The sequence below is a fragment of the Phaethon aethereus genome (genome assembly GCF_964289735.1).
Source record: "Phaethon aethereus genome assembly, chromosome: 3".
Taxonomy (NCBI): domain Eukaryota; kingdom Metazoa; phylum Chordata; class Aves; order Phaethontiformes; family Phaethontidae; genus Phaethon; species Phaethon aethereus.
The window spans coordinates 56,165,238-56,185,367 of record NC_138576.1 but is presented as its reverse complement, the minus strand read 5'-3'; the positions used below and the strand labels follow the sequence as shown (position 1 = coordinate 56,185,367).

At 40.1% G+C, this 20,130-nt stretch overlaps 2 protein-coding genes across 2 annotated transcripts; both read right to left on the bottom strand.

Annotated features, from left to right (window-relative positions):
- Positions 1–4,083: 4,083 nt before the first annotated feature.
- Positions 4,084–13,023, bottom strand: RWDD1 (RWD domain containing 1; the record flags this gene model as incomplete). The annotated part of the gene is made up of 7 exons (XM_081998261.1): positions 4,084–4,394; positions 6,186–6,248; positions 7,389–7,521; positions 8,543–8,686; positions 9,685–9,815; positions 11,070–11,135; positions 12,951–13,023. The coding sequence occupies 7 exons, from the start codon at positions 13,021–13,023 to the stop codon at positions 4,282–4,284; spliced, it is 723 nt and encodes a 240-aa protein (XP_081854387.1). The 3' UTR covers positions 4,084–4,281.
- Positions 13,024–16,107: 3,084 nt separating this feature from the next.
- On the bottom strand, positions 16,108–17,858 carry CALHM4 (calcium homeostasis modulator family member 4; the record flags this gene model as incomplete). The annotated part of the gene is made up of 2 exons (XM_081997423.1): positions 16,108–16,512; positions 17,301–17,858. 2 exons carry the CDS (start codon positions 17,856–17,858, stop codon positions 16,108–16,110), a joined length of 963 nt encoding a protein of 320 aa, XP_081853549.1.
- Between the last annotated feature and the right edge of the window lie 2,272 nt (positions 17,859–20,130).

Sequence of the window (20,130 nt, the reverse complement as noted above, 5' to 3'; positions counted from 1 at the left end):
GGTTTTTTTGTTCGTTTACTTCTATCACTGATCTCAAGGGACCAGCTCGTTCTCTCATTTTCAGTCCACTCATTTTCAATCCATTTTAGCCTCCCGATACATTGTACCTGCTTTTTTCCTGGACAAAATTATTTCATGCACAGCATGCTGTTAGCTTCTATTAGGCAAAGGTGACCTCATATAATTAGCCTACAAGAAGAATATTTCCATGTCCTTCAACAGTACAGCCAGACTATCTTTCCTTCTGGAACTTTGCATCCCCGATACCAAGAAAATGAGTTACAAAAAAACCCCTTCTGTGACTTGTGTAACCACTGCAACCCCTGACCTCTGAGTTTTCCCTTCCCACAAGTGGACCAGTGACCTTTTCCACTTTTACATATTTACCCTGGCCACAGCAAAGGTAAAACTAGTTCAAAGCCAGATGCCTAATGCAGGCCTTTTGCTGAGATTGCCCTAAGTACAAACAGAACTGATTACAAGTATGACCTTGATCTTTACTCTTTTTCCAATGACAGGAAGTCCCAGCATAGTAATAGAAGCCACATAAACCTCAAACTACACTGTATGCACATTGCAGCCCAATGGCATCACCTCACTCTTTGTCCTGGTTTCAGCTGGGACGGGGTTAAATTTCTTCATAGAAGCTGATGTGAGGCTGTGTTTTGGATTTGTGAGGAGAAAATGTTGATAACATGCTGAGGTTTTGAGTTGTTGCTAAGTAGTCAAGGACAGCCCAGCTCTGGAAAGGGACCTGGGGATCCTGGTGGACAGGAAGCTCAATATGAGTGACCAGTGAGCAGCTGTGGCAAAGAAAGCCAACAGCACGCTGGGTTGCATCAACAAGGGCATCATTATCACTTGTCAGGCCACACCTGGAATACTGTGTTCAGTTTTGGTCCCTGCTATACAAAAAAGATGTGGACGGGCTGGAGACAGTCTAGAGAAGGGCCACAAGATGATGAAAGGACTGGGCAGCCTGCCATACGGAAAAAGGCTGAGAGAACTGGGTTTGTTCAGTCTTAAGAAGGCTTAGGGGAGACCTTATCACCATCTTCCAGTATTTAAAGGGTGGCTATGAAGAAGATGAAGACTCCATTTTTACAAAGAGTCACATGGAAAAGACATGGGGTAAATGGATACAAGTTACTCCTGCGAGGTTCTGATTGGACACAAGAGAAAAAGTTTTCACAATGACAACTGACAGCCATTGGAATAATCTCCACAGGGAAGTGGTGGATTCCCCAACATTGGACACTTAAGAAGCTGGACATTTGTCTAGACCATGCTTTTGCCAAGAAAGGTTGGACCAGATGATCCCTGAGGTCCCTTCCAAGCTGGTATTCTACAACTCTATGATTCTCCCCACAGGGATTGTACTTCAAGCTCCCCATTTTTTGGCCAAAATACACTAGCCACTGACCAACTGGAAAAAGAAAAAAAGGTAAAAAAAAAAGAGCGAGCAGTATACCATCCTTAGGTTTTGTTTGCTTTAAAGCAGATCATAATGCAATCATAATTTGGATGCAAAATCCTAGGCTTTGCAGCATGCCCTAGATTGTACTCCTACAGCATCTTGATGTGGTGGGCACCATCCTCTGAATTTTAATAGAGCTGAAGCACCAACTATTTAAAAAGTTCAGCATGCTCAAAACTAAATTAGCTCTGGTCTCAGTGCAGTGTTGCAGTTCATAATAATCTCTCTACATGCCTCACAGTGTAAGCTTCGGACTTGGAGATAAAAGCAAGATACAAGCAAGGTTGTCAGCACCATGATTTTGAATTACTAAAATTCCATCAAAGTTTATCGATGGAATTTTATTAACTAATATGAATTAGACCTCAATCTAATCCAAAGTGCATAAAGTAAACTTTAAATACCTCACCTAAACTTCTTCCACCAAAAAACCCCTTACCTCAGTCCATTTCAGCAAACTGAAACACACAAACATAGCTGAGTTCCTCTCAGTCACATTCCCTTTTATTTCACAGATGTCAATTGCTAACAAAGCTAAACAAATCTGAAGTTCAGATCAAGTCACTGAAACTTGTTCCAAAGGCTTGGAGGAACAGACTTTAAGCAAATTTTTTGTCACTTCAACCCTTATTAGATCCTCTGCTTTGAAATATAAGATGCAACAGTGAAAACACATTTTGACTTGTTTGACATCTTTTTAACATTTTTAAGCTATACATCCTCTGCATGAAAACCAATAAATATGTTAGTGTGAAAACAGACTAGGAAAATCTCATTAATCTAGAAATACCATTAAGAAGAAACCTTTTTTGATATGTAGATGATTCTTATCAGTGACTCACTTGGAAAATTTTCTCAGGTTACCACATTTTGCACAGACTACACAGCATTCTTGGATTCAGTCCAGATTTAAAGAGAACTAATTCACTCCTCTTCTGAAAAAAAATGCCAGTTTTAAACATGCATAGCTGAAAATGGAAAGCAGCCTTATGAGTTAAATATTTTTTATGCAGCTGAATTGAGACATACCAGAAGTAAATTAAGTTCAGTGCTGAAGAGAAGCTGGATGTAGTCACTATGAAGCTTTCAATCCAACCATATCTTTGGAAAAGTCAGATTTAATATCACATTAACTCAAAATTTTTTAATCTATTTGGTAATTCTGCTGGAACACAGATCCTGATTATTGCTTTGAAATGTACAACATTATCATTGAAACCCAGATGCTTGTCTAGAGTTCTTAGTAGCCAAAATTAAAAAGATCAAATAGAGGACAGTAGGAACAAAGGCACATGGTTAATTTATAAAAGTATTTACAGGCTACTTGAACATTTATTTCTATCTACTAGAAACTCACTCATCTTGAATACAAAAAGAAAAGATTATTGAAACATATTAAAGGAGATCATCCTAAACAGATGTTCTTGAACAGTATGAGCAGAGAATCTTATACACCATTAAATTATTCCTGGAATTAAATTTCTCATTTTGAATATGGAATTTCCAAACATTAAAGTTCATAAATTTATATTCCTCTAAGCACTGTGATACTGTAGTGCAATCCACTTCAAAGGTTGAAGGTGACACAGTTAAGGCAGTCTGCTAACAGTATTTTAAAATTCAGCACACAGTGTTTAATCATTGAGGTGCCTGGCAGTTCTCTATTTGGAGAGCTCTTTTGAAAGCTTCACCCACAGCATCATCCTTCTAGCTGATGCAGTCTCAAACACAGAATGTTTAAACACCACAGGTCATTCACAGTGTTTTGGGGTTTTGGAGGTGGGAAGGGAAGAAGAGCCTAACATCAAGCCGTTAGCTCCATAAGCAACTCTGCAGAATGGTTAACATCCTCAAGTTGATGTGTAGATTTACTGTATGTTGTGCTAACCTTTATGGGCTGCCAAGAAGACGCTTCTAAAACACCACCCATTACAGTCAAACCTGTAAGCACTCTGTAAACCCTGGTACTGTAACCTTCAGTCCACTGACAGTGTTTCAACATGGTCTGTTGCCAAAAGCAAACTAATTTTCCTAGGGTGGTGTTTCCCCCCCACCCCATGGGAACTCATTGATGCACAAGTTAAAAATGAAAAAACCCAACCTCTCTGAACAAATTAACCGAAGTTTTTAGGAGGACTTCATCTCATTGATTTTTCCTACAGACTTGAACTAGTAATTTTGAAACTATTATCCTCAACTACAGTGAAAGATTTTACTCTAGTAGTATGGAAATAGTTTCCATTAAACTTTAATAAGGCTATGCCTTATTAAAAGGTGATTAGTGCTGCCTACCTATAACTGATAAGTTGAGGCACCAGAACTGAACATTACTTGAAGTGTTAGAAAATTCCACAGAAGAAAAAAAAAAACCTGCATAGTATGTGATCCCTTTTATTTACCAAAGCTGCCCATGTATATCCTAGGTGGAAGATAGCAGAACAGCTGCTCTGCCTTCAGATGCAGGTGTGTATAGCGCTTGCTATAACATCTTTCCATCTTGCTTGTTGTCACATGTCTTCAAAGGACAGTTACAGAAGTGGGAAGAAAGAGAAAACAGAATAGCATTTCCAGACAGATCGATATTCCTCAAAGTTTTCATCTGAAATATTAAGGTAAATTTATTTACGATGAAAGTCATCAGAAGACCATTCTCCTGGAATCAAAATATTTTGGTGTTTTTCTTTGGAAAAAAGAAAAAAGCAAAACCAATACACATTACTAAAACCACAGATGCTGTGGCTTTCCTGCCTGCCCCTCTCTCCTTACATATGTCCATACTGATGACCGAGCCAGTTCAAAAAAGTCTAATCACTATCTAAATTAACAGGGTTGTAGTCAGGGTCATCCTCTTCATCCTCCAACTCTAAATCATCCATTTCTTGGAATAAAGATTCATCAACCTCCACGCTGTTTCCAGCTGCAAAGAACAGAAAAATAATTTATTTTCAAGCAAGCAGAAAAACAGTACCTGGACAACAAAAGACACAACATTTTCTCATATTAATTCTTTAATGTAGATAGCTGTTAACTTACTTGGCTTTTTATCAAATAGATATGGAAAAGGAAACACCACATTTTATCTTTTTACAGCTAAAGTGAAGCTTTTTTCCCCTCAAAACCCAATCAAGAGAAAGGTCACACAGGACCTCAGAATCCATTGGGAGAATGAAATTAACATTTACAGTTGCCAGAAGCAGAGATCCTTTCTCCCAGGTACTGTCAAAGCAGGAACTCAGGACCCCGCAGCTGGAATATTTACAACTATTATAGCCACAGAAACACACAGGGTTCATAAAAAACCCTTTACACACCATTTATATGCCTACATACGCGCATTTGTCTACAGATTTAAATTTTAAAAGCAAGATGAAGCTTTGCATGCTTTCACATTTTCTTCTGAAAGAGATGCTGCTGACCTAAGGATAAAACTTGAGGACTATTGCTATTGTATTTGTGTGTATGAACAGTGACATCTTCTGGCCACTGAATAAGGTTCTGTTCTTTCACTGGATTTGAAAGCGCCTTTATAACCGTTTCCAGCTAAAAGATAATGCCATTATCCCATTTAAGCTGTGAAAATTAGTATTATTACATGGTACTGTAATATTAAATTGCGGTTAGTAACCTGTTGCATTTATGATAGAATGCAAGCAGCAATAGGAACAGGAGTTTTTAAAAACCTATAGCAACAGGACTAAAAGTCAACACATTAATTCCAAGTCATTTGAGCACAGAGCCCAAATATAGAGGTCTGTTCCTCCCTTGAGATAGCCAAACGTTCTATTGACAATCCATCTTCACTTCAGGCATTCTGGAGGAAAACAAGGTTAAAATATGCCCTTTAACTAAAAGAAACTCAACTCCCTCATGACTGCCATTTCAAGTTTATACTCACTGATGTTCATAAACAACGTTTTTTGGGGGTTTTTTTTTGTAAATTTTTACCTCGCAGAGAAAATTCTGGACCCTCCTCTGCATGTGTTTTGCAATACCAGTAGATAATGCAGCTACATTAAAGAATTGCCTTAACTCAAAAATCTTTTAAACTAAGATACTAAAAGGCAGTACAGAAAATTAAGTAGATATGTGACTGTGAGTAGATTTAACTCCAACGGATTTTCCAAGTTTAACACCTTTTGGCACAGGCATACAAAATTTTCAGCTGAAACTAGGTCAATTTTTTCAGTAAGATAATAGACAAACCTGCACAAAACCACAACGAAGAACTGGGTTGCACAGAGGCAAATAGCATTTAATTTGACCCACAAGATGTTTAGTATTGGTGTTGAGGTTCACAGCGAAGAGAGAACTTCAAGATCTGTGACTGAAATCAGGGGTAAGAAGGCTGGCTATTAGAATTAAAAAAAAAGAAAAAGCAAGGTTTGGTTGTGGGTTTTTTTTGTTTTGGTTTTGGCTTTGCTTCCAGTCCAAACACTTGAATAGAAGCAACAGAAATTAGATCCACTCAAGCTCAAAACTGCAAATAAACATGCTTTAGGGTCTTGAAAATGTTGTGTGTGTTTGTTTTTGAAAGAAGTTAAAAGTTATTTCCATTAAATCTGCAAAACAGTATGTCTCAAAGTTGTTCCAACGTAAAAGGGATACTGAGGTAAGATGTTAAGGCAGAAGTATAATACAGATTTTACTTAGGAATTTTAACCTATTTTAAGCCACTGTCTTTCAGTTGTGGAAACAAGCAGGATTTTACCTTCCTCCAAGAACTGAATGTCAGAGGTGTCAAGGTTGTGATCCATTTCAAACAGCTGTTTCCCTAGAAATAAAAAAAAATTAAGAAATTACATATAAGCAAGTAGAATTCTGAAATAACTATCAAAGTCAACAATAGTTAGCACATGTATCTTAGGTTTTTTAAATTAACCAATTTGAGCAGTTTTTTTTTTTTTTTTTAAAGTGCTCATTTCTACAAGTTCCCCATTCTGATTTTTTGACTACTCATCCAGAATTCTTCCAAGCCAACAGGCTTCCTCCTCTTACATGTGAAATGGGTCACTGTTTCTTATAGTTACTTTAAGGCTTTAATAAGGGGGGAGGGGGGGGCACAAATTTACACTGTACTGCCCCACAGTCTTTGCTCAGTCATTATGGTATTAGTCCCCATCTTGCATTCCACAAGAAAACCTCTGTGGGAACTGGAAAGGAAATTAGCTGCCTCCTCCAACTTTTTCCATACATCCTCCCTGTTTGCAAAGCAACTTGGATCTACACACAAATCACCAGCTCCTACATGTTACCCCCAATTAAAGTTAAAGTTACCCCCAACTGGGTGCGCAGCGAAACTCCTGTGTTCAGGTTATCAACATATTGTAGACATCTGGAAGGCTTTTTCATGAATAAAACAAAAACTATAGTAGGAATACAACTCCAAGATTTCAGTATCATAAATTGTAAGAGACATTCTCACTAGTCATCATAAGCTTATCATATGCAGCAGCCAGCCTCTGCGTTGCTTCAGTGCAGTGACAGCATTCCAAACTCCCACATGCACTTGAATAATCTGAAGTCACTGTACAATCCAGTGCAATAGAGGCCACATCAATAAACTGTCTGATGTAGATTCTTTCTGTTGCTTAACAAACCCCAACTACCTCTGCCAGAACAACGCTTGTCAGCAGCAGCTCCAGGTGGTATACGGTCTGGCACAAAACCTAAGGAGCTTAAACACACAGTTTGGGAACCTTAATGACTCCAGTAGAAATCCTGAATCTATTAGCTTTGTATTTATCCCAAAATCAGCACGTAGAAAGACTTCATGCAACATGGAGGACAATAATCAAATACTGCATTAAGAGTTTATTTACTACCATCATCTTTGGGTGTAAAAATTACTTTTAGGCTTGTCATTATAGTCCAGTAAAATTGCAACAGCTTCACGACCAATTTTAAATCATACCGCTTAATTTATTTTTGCCTGCTTGTTCTTCTTCTTTCATTTTTTTTCTTTTTATTTCCAGGAGTTCTGCATCAAACTTTGCCTTCCAATTTAGGAAATTCTCAATGGTAACAGGAGTGCCATGAAAACGTTGCTGAAAGAAGAGAAAACAAGGCTGCAAACACAACTTGCAAAGCTATGAGTGAAGATGAGCATTCTCTTAATTATTTAAATTACAACATTCCAGAAGCACTGCTTGCTGTGAAGTATTCCAAGAAATTAACCCTAACCCTGAGAATATACAAAGAACATATTCTTACCGTTTTTTGTCACGGGACTCTCCCTTCAGAGAGCTGTGCTGAGGTGGAAATGCTTATGGAAAAACCCAGCGTACTAATTATGGACCTACAGCGCAATAGTTGGCAACACACCACTAATACAGGTTATCCATAAGTAGGCAGCACTTCTTATCAACTTTTAAGTGCAATCTACACTGAAATACTTTCTGTCAAAATACATTAACCCCTCTATCTTGTTGAGACAGAAAAAAGGGTTCTTCTTTTCCAGCTATTTTTCTGCCATTTCCAGAAATACCAAACCTTCCAAGTCCATCAGCCTCTAGATATTCCTGAGGAAGAAAGTGAAGACTCAGTAGTTGGACTTACCACAGCACACTCCATGAATGGAAGAACTATTCCACAGTGGCTGGTAGAAAGGACACGTGCAGGGAGGACAAACCAGTCTTGAAGACAGGTCCCACTGCTTCCACCCTACCCACTCAGTCTACCAAGGAAGAGACTTCATCAGATGATGCAGCCTGTGTGCAGCATGCTGTATTCTAGTCTTTTTTGCTCCCAAACTCCTCTTGCCTCTTCACACAAAAAACTGGCCACAGCAACTTTGATTTTATTTGGGAAAAATCCCTGCTCCTGCCTTAGGAAGTAATGCTAGAAGGGATTGTGAACATCCAATACATCTCTGAAAAGACTGCATTAGAAAATGGTGGGGGGGATATCAATTAAATGCACTAAGGAATCTTCTAGTCCTTAAGTTTCATCATATCAGCTTTGGGGTAGATGTTCCTCTCCCACTGCAAACCAAGAATTGTTCCTGCATCAAACCCAGACATTTAAAAAAAGCTGGAAATTTTTATTTGAAAACATTATTTTACATACTTTCTCTTCTTCTTCTGCTTCTCTTTCTTTCTGTTTCTTTTCCTCTTCTCTTCGTGTTTTTATTTGATCCACTATTTCATTTAATTTGTCCTGTACTGCTGAGACTAGAGTGAAGATCATTACCATTCCTAAATTTTCTTCTGCCTACAACACAAAGAAGGCAACTTCAAACAGAAGCAGAACCTCAAACCTTCAGAAGCTGAATGCATAAGTATGTTTAGAAAACAGTATGCTGTGCAAATGCAGAAAACACAGCTGAGGCACTCTGCACCAGTCCCAGAAGCTCACTGTAGAATTCAAGTCAATTGGTCAGTTAATCCAGTTAAAGTTACCCTCAATCGGGTGCACAGCAAAACTCCTGTGTTCAGGTTGTCAACATACTGTAGACAACTGGAAGGCTTTTTCATTAATAAAACAAAAACTATAGTAGGAATATAACTCCAAGATTTCAATGTCATAAATCATAAGAGACAACAGTCACTCAGAAGCTCTCCTCTCCTGAAATGGCTTATTCCTTAATCCCATTACATGCCCCTTTGAAGTGGGACAGTTTCCCAGGAAAAGCAAAACATATCAGTTGATGGGAGGAAGTTTATATGAAGTAAACTGATAAGAAAGAATGTCTACTGAACATATTACGGCAATTTTAAGGCAGGGAGGACTTGTCAAAAATTCCTGAAACCAAAGAAGCAGTTCCTTCTCATTCCTTCACAACACACTCTCACTGATCCCACAAGTTGAAGAGACCCCACCCAAATAGTTATGTTATTAAAAAGAATCAAGAATCAGTGTAGCATTCTTTAATCTTAAAAAAAAATTCAAGTAACTTACTTCAATAAATACTATATGTACATTTAAACAAATTTACCTTAGCTAGAACTGCAAAAGAGGGAAAGCCCTAGAGCACTTCCATTTCATTATTGTACCTGTGCACACTGAATTTGCCCTGTATTTTACCTCATTAACATAATTTACCTCAGTAATGTCATTTACCAAACTCAAACTTCCAAGTTAGTCTCTACTGTATGGAATATGTTTCAAATCAGTAGCACACACCTCAAAGAACAACTGACGTGAGAGAGAAATTCTGCCTAAAGTGTGAAGTGATATCAAGCTGAATTGAGATATTCCATTTTCCTTACCTGTTGTTCTAGTAGTTTTATTATGTCCATGACATCATTATCATCAAGATTCTCCTGTGAAACAATTTCATAAAGTGGACTTTCATCAGGATATTTTTCTCTATAGGTAAATTTAAGGGTTGTTTGGACAGCTACAAGATAAAAAAAGCACATATTCTTATAGTGATAACTTTATGTAACTCTAACTGTATTTTTCTATCGCATTAGCAGCCTGAAGATTTTAAAGTATTAAATATTCTTGTCTAAAAGAAGCAGTCATCTTACACAGATGTCAAAACTGTATGAACGGATTTAAATATAATGCAAGAGTTTTGAGAAATTAAGATGAAGAAGTCTACTCTTACATAAACTATTAAAAGCTATTGATGTTTGAAAGGTCCTTTGAAAGACTGGAAAACCTTCTGTGGTATGGTGGGTACTAGAGTAGTAATTTCTTTTCCCTCATATCCCACTTAAAGCTGGAGAAAATGAGCAAGAGTCCTCACAACAGACCTAGAGAGAATCTCAGCATACCAATGCTTAAAATTCTGTGGTCCTGGATGGAGTATCAACCTCTGTGTTGGATACCAGGTCTCCACATAAATCATATGACAAAGACACAATGTCCAGTAGAAGTTAATAAGCAAAGAGGAGAACCACCTAAGGTAAAAGCACTCAACCTGAAGCCACCCAGAACCAGAGCAACACGGAAACAAAGCAAAAGAGAATCAGGTTCCTTTCATGCATCCTGCCAGAATACAAGGGAGAAGCCTTCCTTCAATTCAAGACTCACAGTTCTGGAAGCCCAGCAGCCTCTTCACCACAGACACCTGCTCTGAGTGGACTTGCTCCTTTAAAACTGAAGGAGACAGCACCAGTTTCTTCCTTCTGGTACAGTAACCAGAACAGCAGATCTCAAACTCACTCGGAGCAAGGCTTGCTTAGAACAAGCCCATGCAACCATTGATACCCAACAAATACACAGGAATTTGGGACCCACAGCTCCTTGCTCTGGAACTGTCCCTTAAGGGCTGCATATTCACGATACACAGACTCAACTTTCCCATGTGGCTGGTATACATACAGTTCTAGAAAAAAAAAAAATCACCTCACAACATGGCTGTAAGCAACTATGGGAATGATGACAACCCATACTTTCTCCAGGTAGGCTGGCAAAGCATTTGAGATTCAGTATGTCAGAAAGTAGCCCTAGTGAGAGCAACATTTCTGTAAACTAAACACAGAACACCAGAATCCTTGAAATACATTTTCTGAGGAATGTTTGGTGGACCAGACCCCTAGGAGGACATAAGTGGAAATATACCTAGTTGTTGGCAAGAATCAGGCTAAGACTTAGGCTTAAACATATATAGGAGGAGCTTCTGTGTAAGACATCATCAACTTACTTTCATCATTTTCTCCTGCTTCAGATGTCACAGTGATTGTGAAAGTCGTCGGCTTCTCTGACAATACTGTTCAAAGGGGGGGGAAAAAAAAAAAAGACAAGAGAGAGATTCCTTAAATCAACTGCTTCTTCACATCATTAAAACTTAACTTCTCAAGGACTAATGAAGCAAGGAAGCTCTTCATACACTGTTAAGGGCCTTTTTACCCTACAAATAAACATTTTCCAATTAACAGCTATTTCCCATATGATGTGAAGTTTGGAGTGCTCCTTAAGTGCGAGCATAACATCAACAATACCAAAAAGTTTCTCTTTTGGAAGTTTCACTTTTCCAAAAAGTGCAAACCTACCTACCATGAAATTACTTACGTTAGTCCACGGAATGTGTGCAGAAAGCTCCCAAAGCTAATTTGATTTATTGTGCTAGATACGTGTGATAAGCATCCACTGCACTCTTGACCCTGGACTATTTTTATAGTATGTCTGCACCTATTTCTATATTTAGGACAGCTTAATGTAACAAACACTTCTTAAAACAAAAAAGGAATACTGCAAGAATATACTACCCAAGTAACATACTAGAATGAAATTGTGTGAATGAGGCAGCTAGAAGCCAGACAACAAGCGGCTTTATAGAAACACAGAAAACGCAAGACCTGTGTGTCCCTATAGAGCCACCTGTTGTCCTCTTCTGGGTTGCAGACCTTATCCTCAAATAAGGACTGCTCTGTATCACTGTTATAACTTATGTCCAATCAAGTGTATATTCTCTCACAGTATTAGCTGAATTTTGCCTAATTGCTAATGTACTACTACTACCACCACCATCTTTTTTCCTCCCTCTTCTTTTAGGCATAAGATCCTTATATGAATGAACAACAACTCAGAGTAGGCATCACAGTAGAGACTACATGAAAGTACATTACTTCCATATCAGTATCAGTGATTCAGCAGCCCCAGCTACTAGAGACCAATTCATATACCTTTAAGTATAGAAACCTGAAGAACCTAAAAAATTTTCAGATTAAGGTAAATGTACTGGACTAATGTCTGTGTCATGAAGTTACTGCCAAGTAAGATACTGTGGGACTTTGAGCCAAGTAGATACTGTGCTGGCAGGGAACAGAAAATGTACAATGATTTTTTTTTTCATTGTCAAATTTTTTGGATACTAAGCACCATAAACCACGCTGGATTAGCTAGCATGGTGGATACTCTTAATTGCTTGATGCTACCTAGGAAGTCCTGAAAACCTGAAAAGCCAACATATCCATCATATGAACGTTTCAGCAATATAACATACCGCATCTGGGAATTAAAGTTTGCCTTTATCCCACCATAGATCTGCAATGGAGTAAGGCAGATACTGGCAACACGCTTACAGAGGAAACTGCATCAGTACCCCAGAACACCCCGTGCTTCGCGGCTGTGAGCAGCTGTTACCAGAACGGAAAACTGGTCGACACACAAGCCAACTCCCCAATTTCCATCTAGGGACGCATCTTTTGAAAGGTTTCTCCAAAGGGCATCCTTCCATCAGCCCCAGCTCCGGCCCGGACGCAGGAACGGGTGCCCAGGTTGGGCTGCTGTGCCACGGCGCTAAACGCCGCTGAGGCGAGCATCGCCCACGCCAGCAACCCCACACCGACACGTACCTGGCGAGAAGCGCCATCGAGCGCTTTGGGTTTCCCGCCTAGGGAAAAACCAAGAAAAAGACGAAAAACATTCAACCCGTGCAGCTACCAGCAAGGAGACGCCTGCAGAAGCCGGGACTGGCACGGCGCGGGGGCGGCTGCCGCCCGGTGGGGCCTCCCGCTGCTCCCTCATACCGGCTCGCCACAACCGTGCGGCGGACCGAAGCGCGGGCCCTGCCGCGGCTCACCCGTGAACGAGTCCGGGTAGATGGACTCCAAGGCCTCCAGCTCGTTGCGCTGCTCCTCGCTGTAGTCGGTCATCGTCGCCCGCCCCCGCCAACGGCCATGGGCCGCCCGCACCGCGAAGCGACCCGGCCCCTCCACGCCCGCCTCGCCGCTTACGGCCGGCCCGCGCATGCGCACTCCGCTCCGGCATCGGCTAGGCATGCCTAGCACCATGCGCGCGTCCCCCTCGATCGGCAGTGGATGCCTTTGGCCTGAGGAAGGTCGCGGGCCGTGTGGCAAACGGCCCGTGCTGGCTCCTTCGCGCGGCGTCCCTTGAGGCCGTGCTTGAGCGAGAGAGCGAAGAGCGGTCGTGAGGGTACAAATAATTACCCTTGCCGATTTTCGGTTGCCTTCACAGAGAGGGGTCAAGTGATTAACTGCCCTCTGGTCAGTTAATCCTAGTACTTGCTGGCCGCCGTTCAGCGTTCAGGCAAAACGGACTTGACGTGTTTACCCACTTGGACCTGACAGGCCCGAAAAGTCCCGTCTGCATCATCTGCACCGCACCTGCTCTGCCCCCCACCACTGGGAACAGGAGTGGTCTGAATAGATGAGGACGCCAGGCTTTCTTACTTGGACTTCTGAAGGTCTATAGGCTCCCACCTGAAGAGACTTCCAAGAGTTACTGTAAAAAAATGCATTGCTGTTAGTTAGGCACGTGGTCACTCTTTGTCATTCTTTCACTGAAAATTCATAGGGATCATCAGACTGAAAGGGATTCAAAACTTGCTCAGGAATAGCATAGTGGGGCTATGGTGGCAGCAGAATGCCATTTCAGGCTGAAATTGGAAGTTTATTTGATGCAGCAGGAAAAAACCCGTGGTACAGATTTGCGTTAAAAAGCACATGCAAACTTGCCAAGAAACATTTGCAGTGATTTCAGAAGTCCCATCACATAGGAATCATCAAGGCTAGCAATTTTGGGAGCCCCCATATTTGGGGGTTACCTGTAAGGATGAATTTTAAGACTGTTGAGGGTTAAATGGCAGCAGACCCCTATGGGTATTTAGTACAAACAGAGCAGTTTTAAGGTGCATTGATTTCCTGGGCTAACAGCCAGCACTTATCCCTCAAGTGCATTTTACAAGCTAAGAGTTCCCAGAAAAACTTTTACCATGGACATTAAAGACAATCAGTTTCATCTCAAGTGAGCAAACTGCATTTCTAAATTGATTTTGGGTAAGATGACTCAGGCTTTAGCAGGCACGGTTAGACTGTTCCATACAAACTCATTGATTTTTCTGTAATCATGAATTCTTTTGAAAGCTGTGCTTTCGTTACTGATCCATGACATGTTTCAGGAAGCAGAGGAGGGAAGTACACCAAATCACCTATAGTACTACAGCTGTATTTAGTACTGCAGATTAATACATGCTGACAGGGTGGTAGTCTATTTGTATATTGGCAGGGTAACTTCACAATGACAGATACAGCTAGTACTTCCACTCAGTGTTTTAACTTACAAACATTAAAAAAACACCAGGGCAAGTAGTAACTGGGACAAAAATCATAAAACAAAGTTTAATTTAAAAGTTAGTTTAGCAAGAAGTTAAAAGAATTTGACAGCTCACTCTTAACTGCAAATAATTTTATATAGTGGTATGCATCATTTTTATAGTGGTAGTGTAAAACAAGGGAAGAAGTGGAAAGAACCCACATAGAATAAAGACATCAGCATAGGGGTTTTTTAACCCCCAAAAACTTTCAGATACACAAACGCATGTATTCCAGATGACATGTAGTATTCCATCTTAAATAAAAAAACCCCAAAATTTTAAAGTGAAATTAGAGATTGTGTTTACTGACAGAGATACTTTGCACCCTAAGGAGTTCATATAAACACTGCACTTCTATTAACTCAAAATTTAGGATTCAGATGAAATATACACGTGGGAATGTGCAAGAACTTCTTTAGTGAATTAAAGTACGCATCATTGTCCAGTTATTCAGCACTACCTCATTTGCATTCACTAAAGTGCTTGCTTTTGCTTAGAAGTTAAAATCTTCAAGACCAAACACATTTACCAATATCTGCAATTTAACTCACTTCCGGATCCTGCATTTTGTAGTAAGATGTACTAAATTATATTTTTCCACTTCACTCTGTTTATTAATAGCAGATCCTAAAATCTAGCACATATGTACACAGCAAGGCAATACAGGAAGCATTAGGAAAAACTACGATATGCATTCCTCCCCCGCTTAGAGTTAGAAACATCTGCACAGGAAGTTAGAGAGGAGATGCAGTAACATCACATCATACCACACTGCATTAACATGAAAACATTAAGCTTTCTTTCACTAAATTCACTAGTTTTTTTAATAACAGTAATATTTATGGGCACAGTAGTACAATTAAATTGTAAGGGATTTTTTTTTTTTTACAGGCAAAGCAAACCTTACCGCACAGAGTGAGACCTGTTTCCCATCCTGATTTGCTATTTGTACAGTAAGGAAGCACACAAGCAACTGAAGGATTTGGAAGTATATCTAAAAGGAGTGGGAGACTGACCTTGCTACTGCCTTCAGCCAGAATGCGTTTGAATTCAAATATCTACATGTAAAGTGTTTGCTTATACAGGGGCACCCTTCCATCCTGTGCCTCTCAGTAGGCAATTTACAATTTACTCACATAATACAGAAAAAAAAAAAAGATGTGGAAGAGGAGAAATAAGGCATTGCTGGTAGGGGTCACTGAGGCAGAGCTGTGTATCTTCTGCTCTGTACAGAACAGCTTAGGTTCATGGCATCCAATCAAAGTCTAGCTATTAATTTTTATGGATTTTTAATAGGAGGAAAGCAGCAGCATTTGGGAATAGCTTTCTCTCCCAGTATATATTCATCCTTTTTGCACAAGTATTAGAAGACAGAGCGCTGCGGCTCAAAACAGCCCACCCCATTGTAGATGTAGACCATCATATCCCACAGGAGTCAGATGCCATCAGGAAAGGTGCCTGTAAGCATGTGCTAGAGGACTACACTAACAAACAGGATGTACTTGCTCACATAGTTTATATATCACTGTAATAAGGTATCAGAAAGTTCCAGTGCAGCTCAGGTCTGATGTGGAGCTAGATGTGTTACTGCTTTTCTGCAAGGTGTTGGTGGAGGCTTGGACGATCAGAGCTGCGTTCTGATCACAGGGTCTTCATCAGTCTTCAGGTATTTTCCATTTACAGACTCCTTGAGTGCCCAGTCATGGAGGAGGCTGTAGTCATAGTGCTCCTCATCCACTCGTTTTAGAAAGGCCAGTCCAGAAATGGCTTGCCACTCTCTGAGAGACGGAATACGGATTTCCTTTACATTTTCACTCCCTGGGACAAAGCCAAAGAACTTCCTTACATGCTGCATTGCATAGACCCTGGAGTGCTGGTCTGTCGCTTCGTCAAAGAGCTCCTGCTCATTATGGACATAACTGCTCCAGTATCTGAAGTGTAGAAAGCTGAGTGGGGAAAAACAACTTGCCAGGCAGTAAGACAGGAAGACAGTGATGACTACCACAGCAATCAGAAACCAGCCTGCCACCTTACAAAGAAAAAAAAAAGCCGTTACAGCTGAAAATACCCATGATGGTAGCTTCTGGGCATCAGAAAATCCATAAGATGATCTTCACTTGCTTTTCCTGAATAAGGTTAGCAGTGTAGAAGCCTGGTGAGGGTCTGTTGCCATCAAACCCAGTCCCTGCCTACTGCAGGTAGTCATGTAGTAAAGTTGTTTCTTTCTGCCAAGTTTAAGCAAGTTCTGTTGTATAATTTGTTAAGGATTTTGCCTACACAACTATTATTGTGAGTCTGTAGCAGAGAAGCCATCTGATTCCTAGCCTATATTAGCTTATAGCCTGTTTAAAATCAATTTTCTTTGAAGTGAAACTTAATATTCGCCCTGTTATTTACCCAATATGTAAGCTTTTAAAATTGAGGCTCACTGAAAACCAATATTTTAGTTTGGTTCACACAGAGCTCTCGCAGCCAGGGCACCTTAGTCACATATTTCTTATATTTGAATGAAGAAACTTCATACCCTTCCTGGTTCTTGAACTTCCATTTGTCTTACTTGATGGTACTTTTCAAGATACTATGCAAGGAAGAATATATCCTCCAGCAGCATGTAACAAATGGGACAACCAGATATAATAAATTATATATCTAAAGTTCAGTTCCACTTACAGAAAGAAAACAGGCTTCAAAACACACAGAGATTTGGCACTCAAGGCAGAAGATACTGGTCCTGTTTTATTCTAACACATTGCCTGCTGAGTTATCTCTAGTGCTCGTCATTAGATCCACCAGCAACAGAAGAAATGAGATACTCACTTGTGACTGGTATCGGAGTAGGAGAATCACTTCATCTCTTGCCCGCATCAGCTCTGGAGGAACTAACTGACTGCACGGAAATGCAGCCAATATCCTTCTGTGTTCACTAGCAGTAACATTGGGATTAGCTCCATAATAATTCACAGAGACATACTCACTCATGGCACAGACATAATATGAGCCATTTATCAGGGTGACTGCTAGCCACGTTACTGGAGCAACCAGGGCTCTCCCAGTGATACTGCACAAGACAAGGCAGATCAGTTTGCATTGCAGTAACCCGTTTGGTGTAGTCTTTTCCGGAAGAGGAGACCTTTTGCCTGTAACCAGCCTCCAAGTCTGGTTATTCAGGGCATAACCAACAACCAGAAGGATCAGCGCAGGAACTCCTAGGAAAGCCAGCCCATAGATAAGGTTCTGCCCAACATGACATGGACAGCTGAATGTAAAAAAAGAGAAGAGTTGCTGCCCACCAATTGTCAATATTGCAATTACAGCATTAGCAATAACAACCTCTTTGCCTTTTAGAAAAGTTAACCACTTTGGAAGGAAAGTCATTTTAGGTCTTACTCTTTACCAGCTGCTTTTGCTTTAAGTCAATACTAGCTTTTAGTTATATTTAACTAATATTAATGACAGACTAGAGCAGAACAAACTCCAGCAGCTTAAAGAAAACCCAAAACCAAACAAACCCCAAACACCCTGCTAGCCTTTCTCTTCCCACTAATTTTTGATTCTACTCCATGACTGCTAAAAGCTTGTTTGCTAGCTCTAAATATACTTACAAACATCCAATCATGTGTTTTAATTGATTCAATCATTTCCCTCAGCGGTTCTGGAGCTTTCAGGCAATTGTGAGCCCTGCAAGCCCCTTGCTAATTGTCTGAAAAGAACAATAAATTCTTCCTACCTTTTGGATGACATGCAATGCTATCAAACTGATGATTACCCTGTCAGGGTTAATTGGCAAGCTGTTTCCTAATCAATGGTAATTAGCAGAAGCATGGCATGGGACTAGGAAAAAAAAAAAGGAGCGCTTTCAGCTATCCTTCATAAAAAAACAAATAAAGACTTGTCAAGTGGACTGATTATTAAATATGAAACATTTAAAATTTAAAATGCTTCAACATTAAAATAAAACCAGCAGAGATTCCATAAGTTGCACAAAGATTGGAATCCCAATTCTGTCCATGTTTAATGTCAGTTCTGGTTCTGAGGCAATTTGCTGTCCAAACACTGGAGTCTGAGATGTAGTTAGCTGCTGGACCATAAGGATTTTAGTGTTTCACCTGTAGGTGGCAAGAAGCTAGCATTTCTCTTTTACCTGACAGTGTTGGAATGTTTCCGTTGTAAGGGTTTTTTTTGGCAACGTGTAATCTGCTATTCACTTCACAGAGCGTCAAGCCAGCTTCAGACATGCTCATGATAATAGTTGGTATTTATATAGCACGCTTGTGATCCAAAGTTTTAAGATTTTATGTGTCTATTGTCAATCCCATTCTGTGGACAGAGGTAGATAGAAATTTTTCAGTTAAACATTTCCAGAGCTGGTTTCTGAATACTGGGATGTATAATCTGAGCTCTCAGCATCTCTCACAAATCAAACCTTAAACAGGGGTTAGTTCAAAATGTTTTGTTCCAGACGATTCTCTCTGGGTCAGTTTGTCTATGGTCGTGCTATCCAATAGTTCTGTACATTGCATACCCCAGGCTGATCTGAATGTGCAAATACTTGTGTTTAAGTTCTGAGAGGTCTAACCACCTCTCTAATATAATATAAACATTTTTACCAAGAACAGAAAAAAAACCTAGCCAGAAAGTCTATGAGGAAAGTTGTCTTCCCATTACAGATGGCTATCTCCAGCATGTGTGGGACTTGGCTGTGTGGTATAATAGTGTCTGATTGCACTGTCTCTCCTTGTGCAGAGATGGTTGCTACTAATACCTTTCAGCTCAAAAAGTAGTTTTAGCACCCATGGTATCTGCTTGATGGCAGAGACACTCTCACAGCTGTTATACACCTGGATGGCATGTTATACACGTCTTGCCTGTTTACTAGGCAAGACCTCCTTCCTCCAGTGTGCTGTCCTCCCTGGTGGACACCTGCTTGTCTCATCCCTATTCACAAGCTGTGAACAAGGTCCTTGCTGGTAATTGTCTCTCAAAACTATGTGACACCATTACACAAAATTAAAAGCAGCACTTTGCCACAGCTTTCCTGGAACCTGTTGTTAAGTTCTTGGTGGTTTGGGCAGAGTAGTAGCAAAACAAAATCCCAGTGCTGTCTGAACAATGCCATTTTGAAGGTTCATTTTCTTTCAGTATCACAGGATTTTCAATAACTTTTTTTTGGGTAGTAGTGGCATTGTATTTTGAAAAAAAATATCCTCCTTTAAATTCAGTGGAATGAACCCATCAGGCTATTACAGAACTATTTTGAAGATGGGTTTTATAAATGTTTTCCATTATGCTTCGGTTCATTTTAAAATCTCCAATTGATTGCTGCTGAGCTTTCTTTGGGAACCCATGTCTTATTTTTTTTATAAGGAGGAAGGCTTTCCCAAGCATCACTTGTGTACTGAAGAAACACATTAGATGTGAAACTGAAGAGATGTACAACACTGAAATATTCATAGTCAGCCTAAGGCTGTTGAATGAGGCAATTTATACAATCAATACAACAACTTTATACTGCTGCATTGTCACTTCTTTGGCATTTGCTTTCATGCTGTGCTGTAAATAATCCTGCTGGGTCATCCTATTATGGAACAAATTACAGGGTTGGATCCAATTAAGAGCCTGGGTGGCCCATCAAACCTTTAAGTACTCA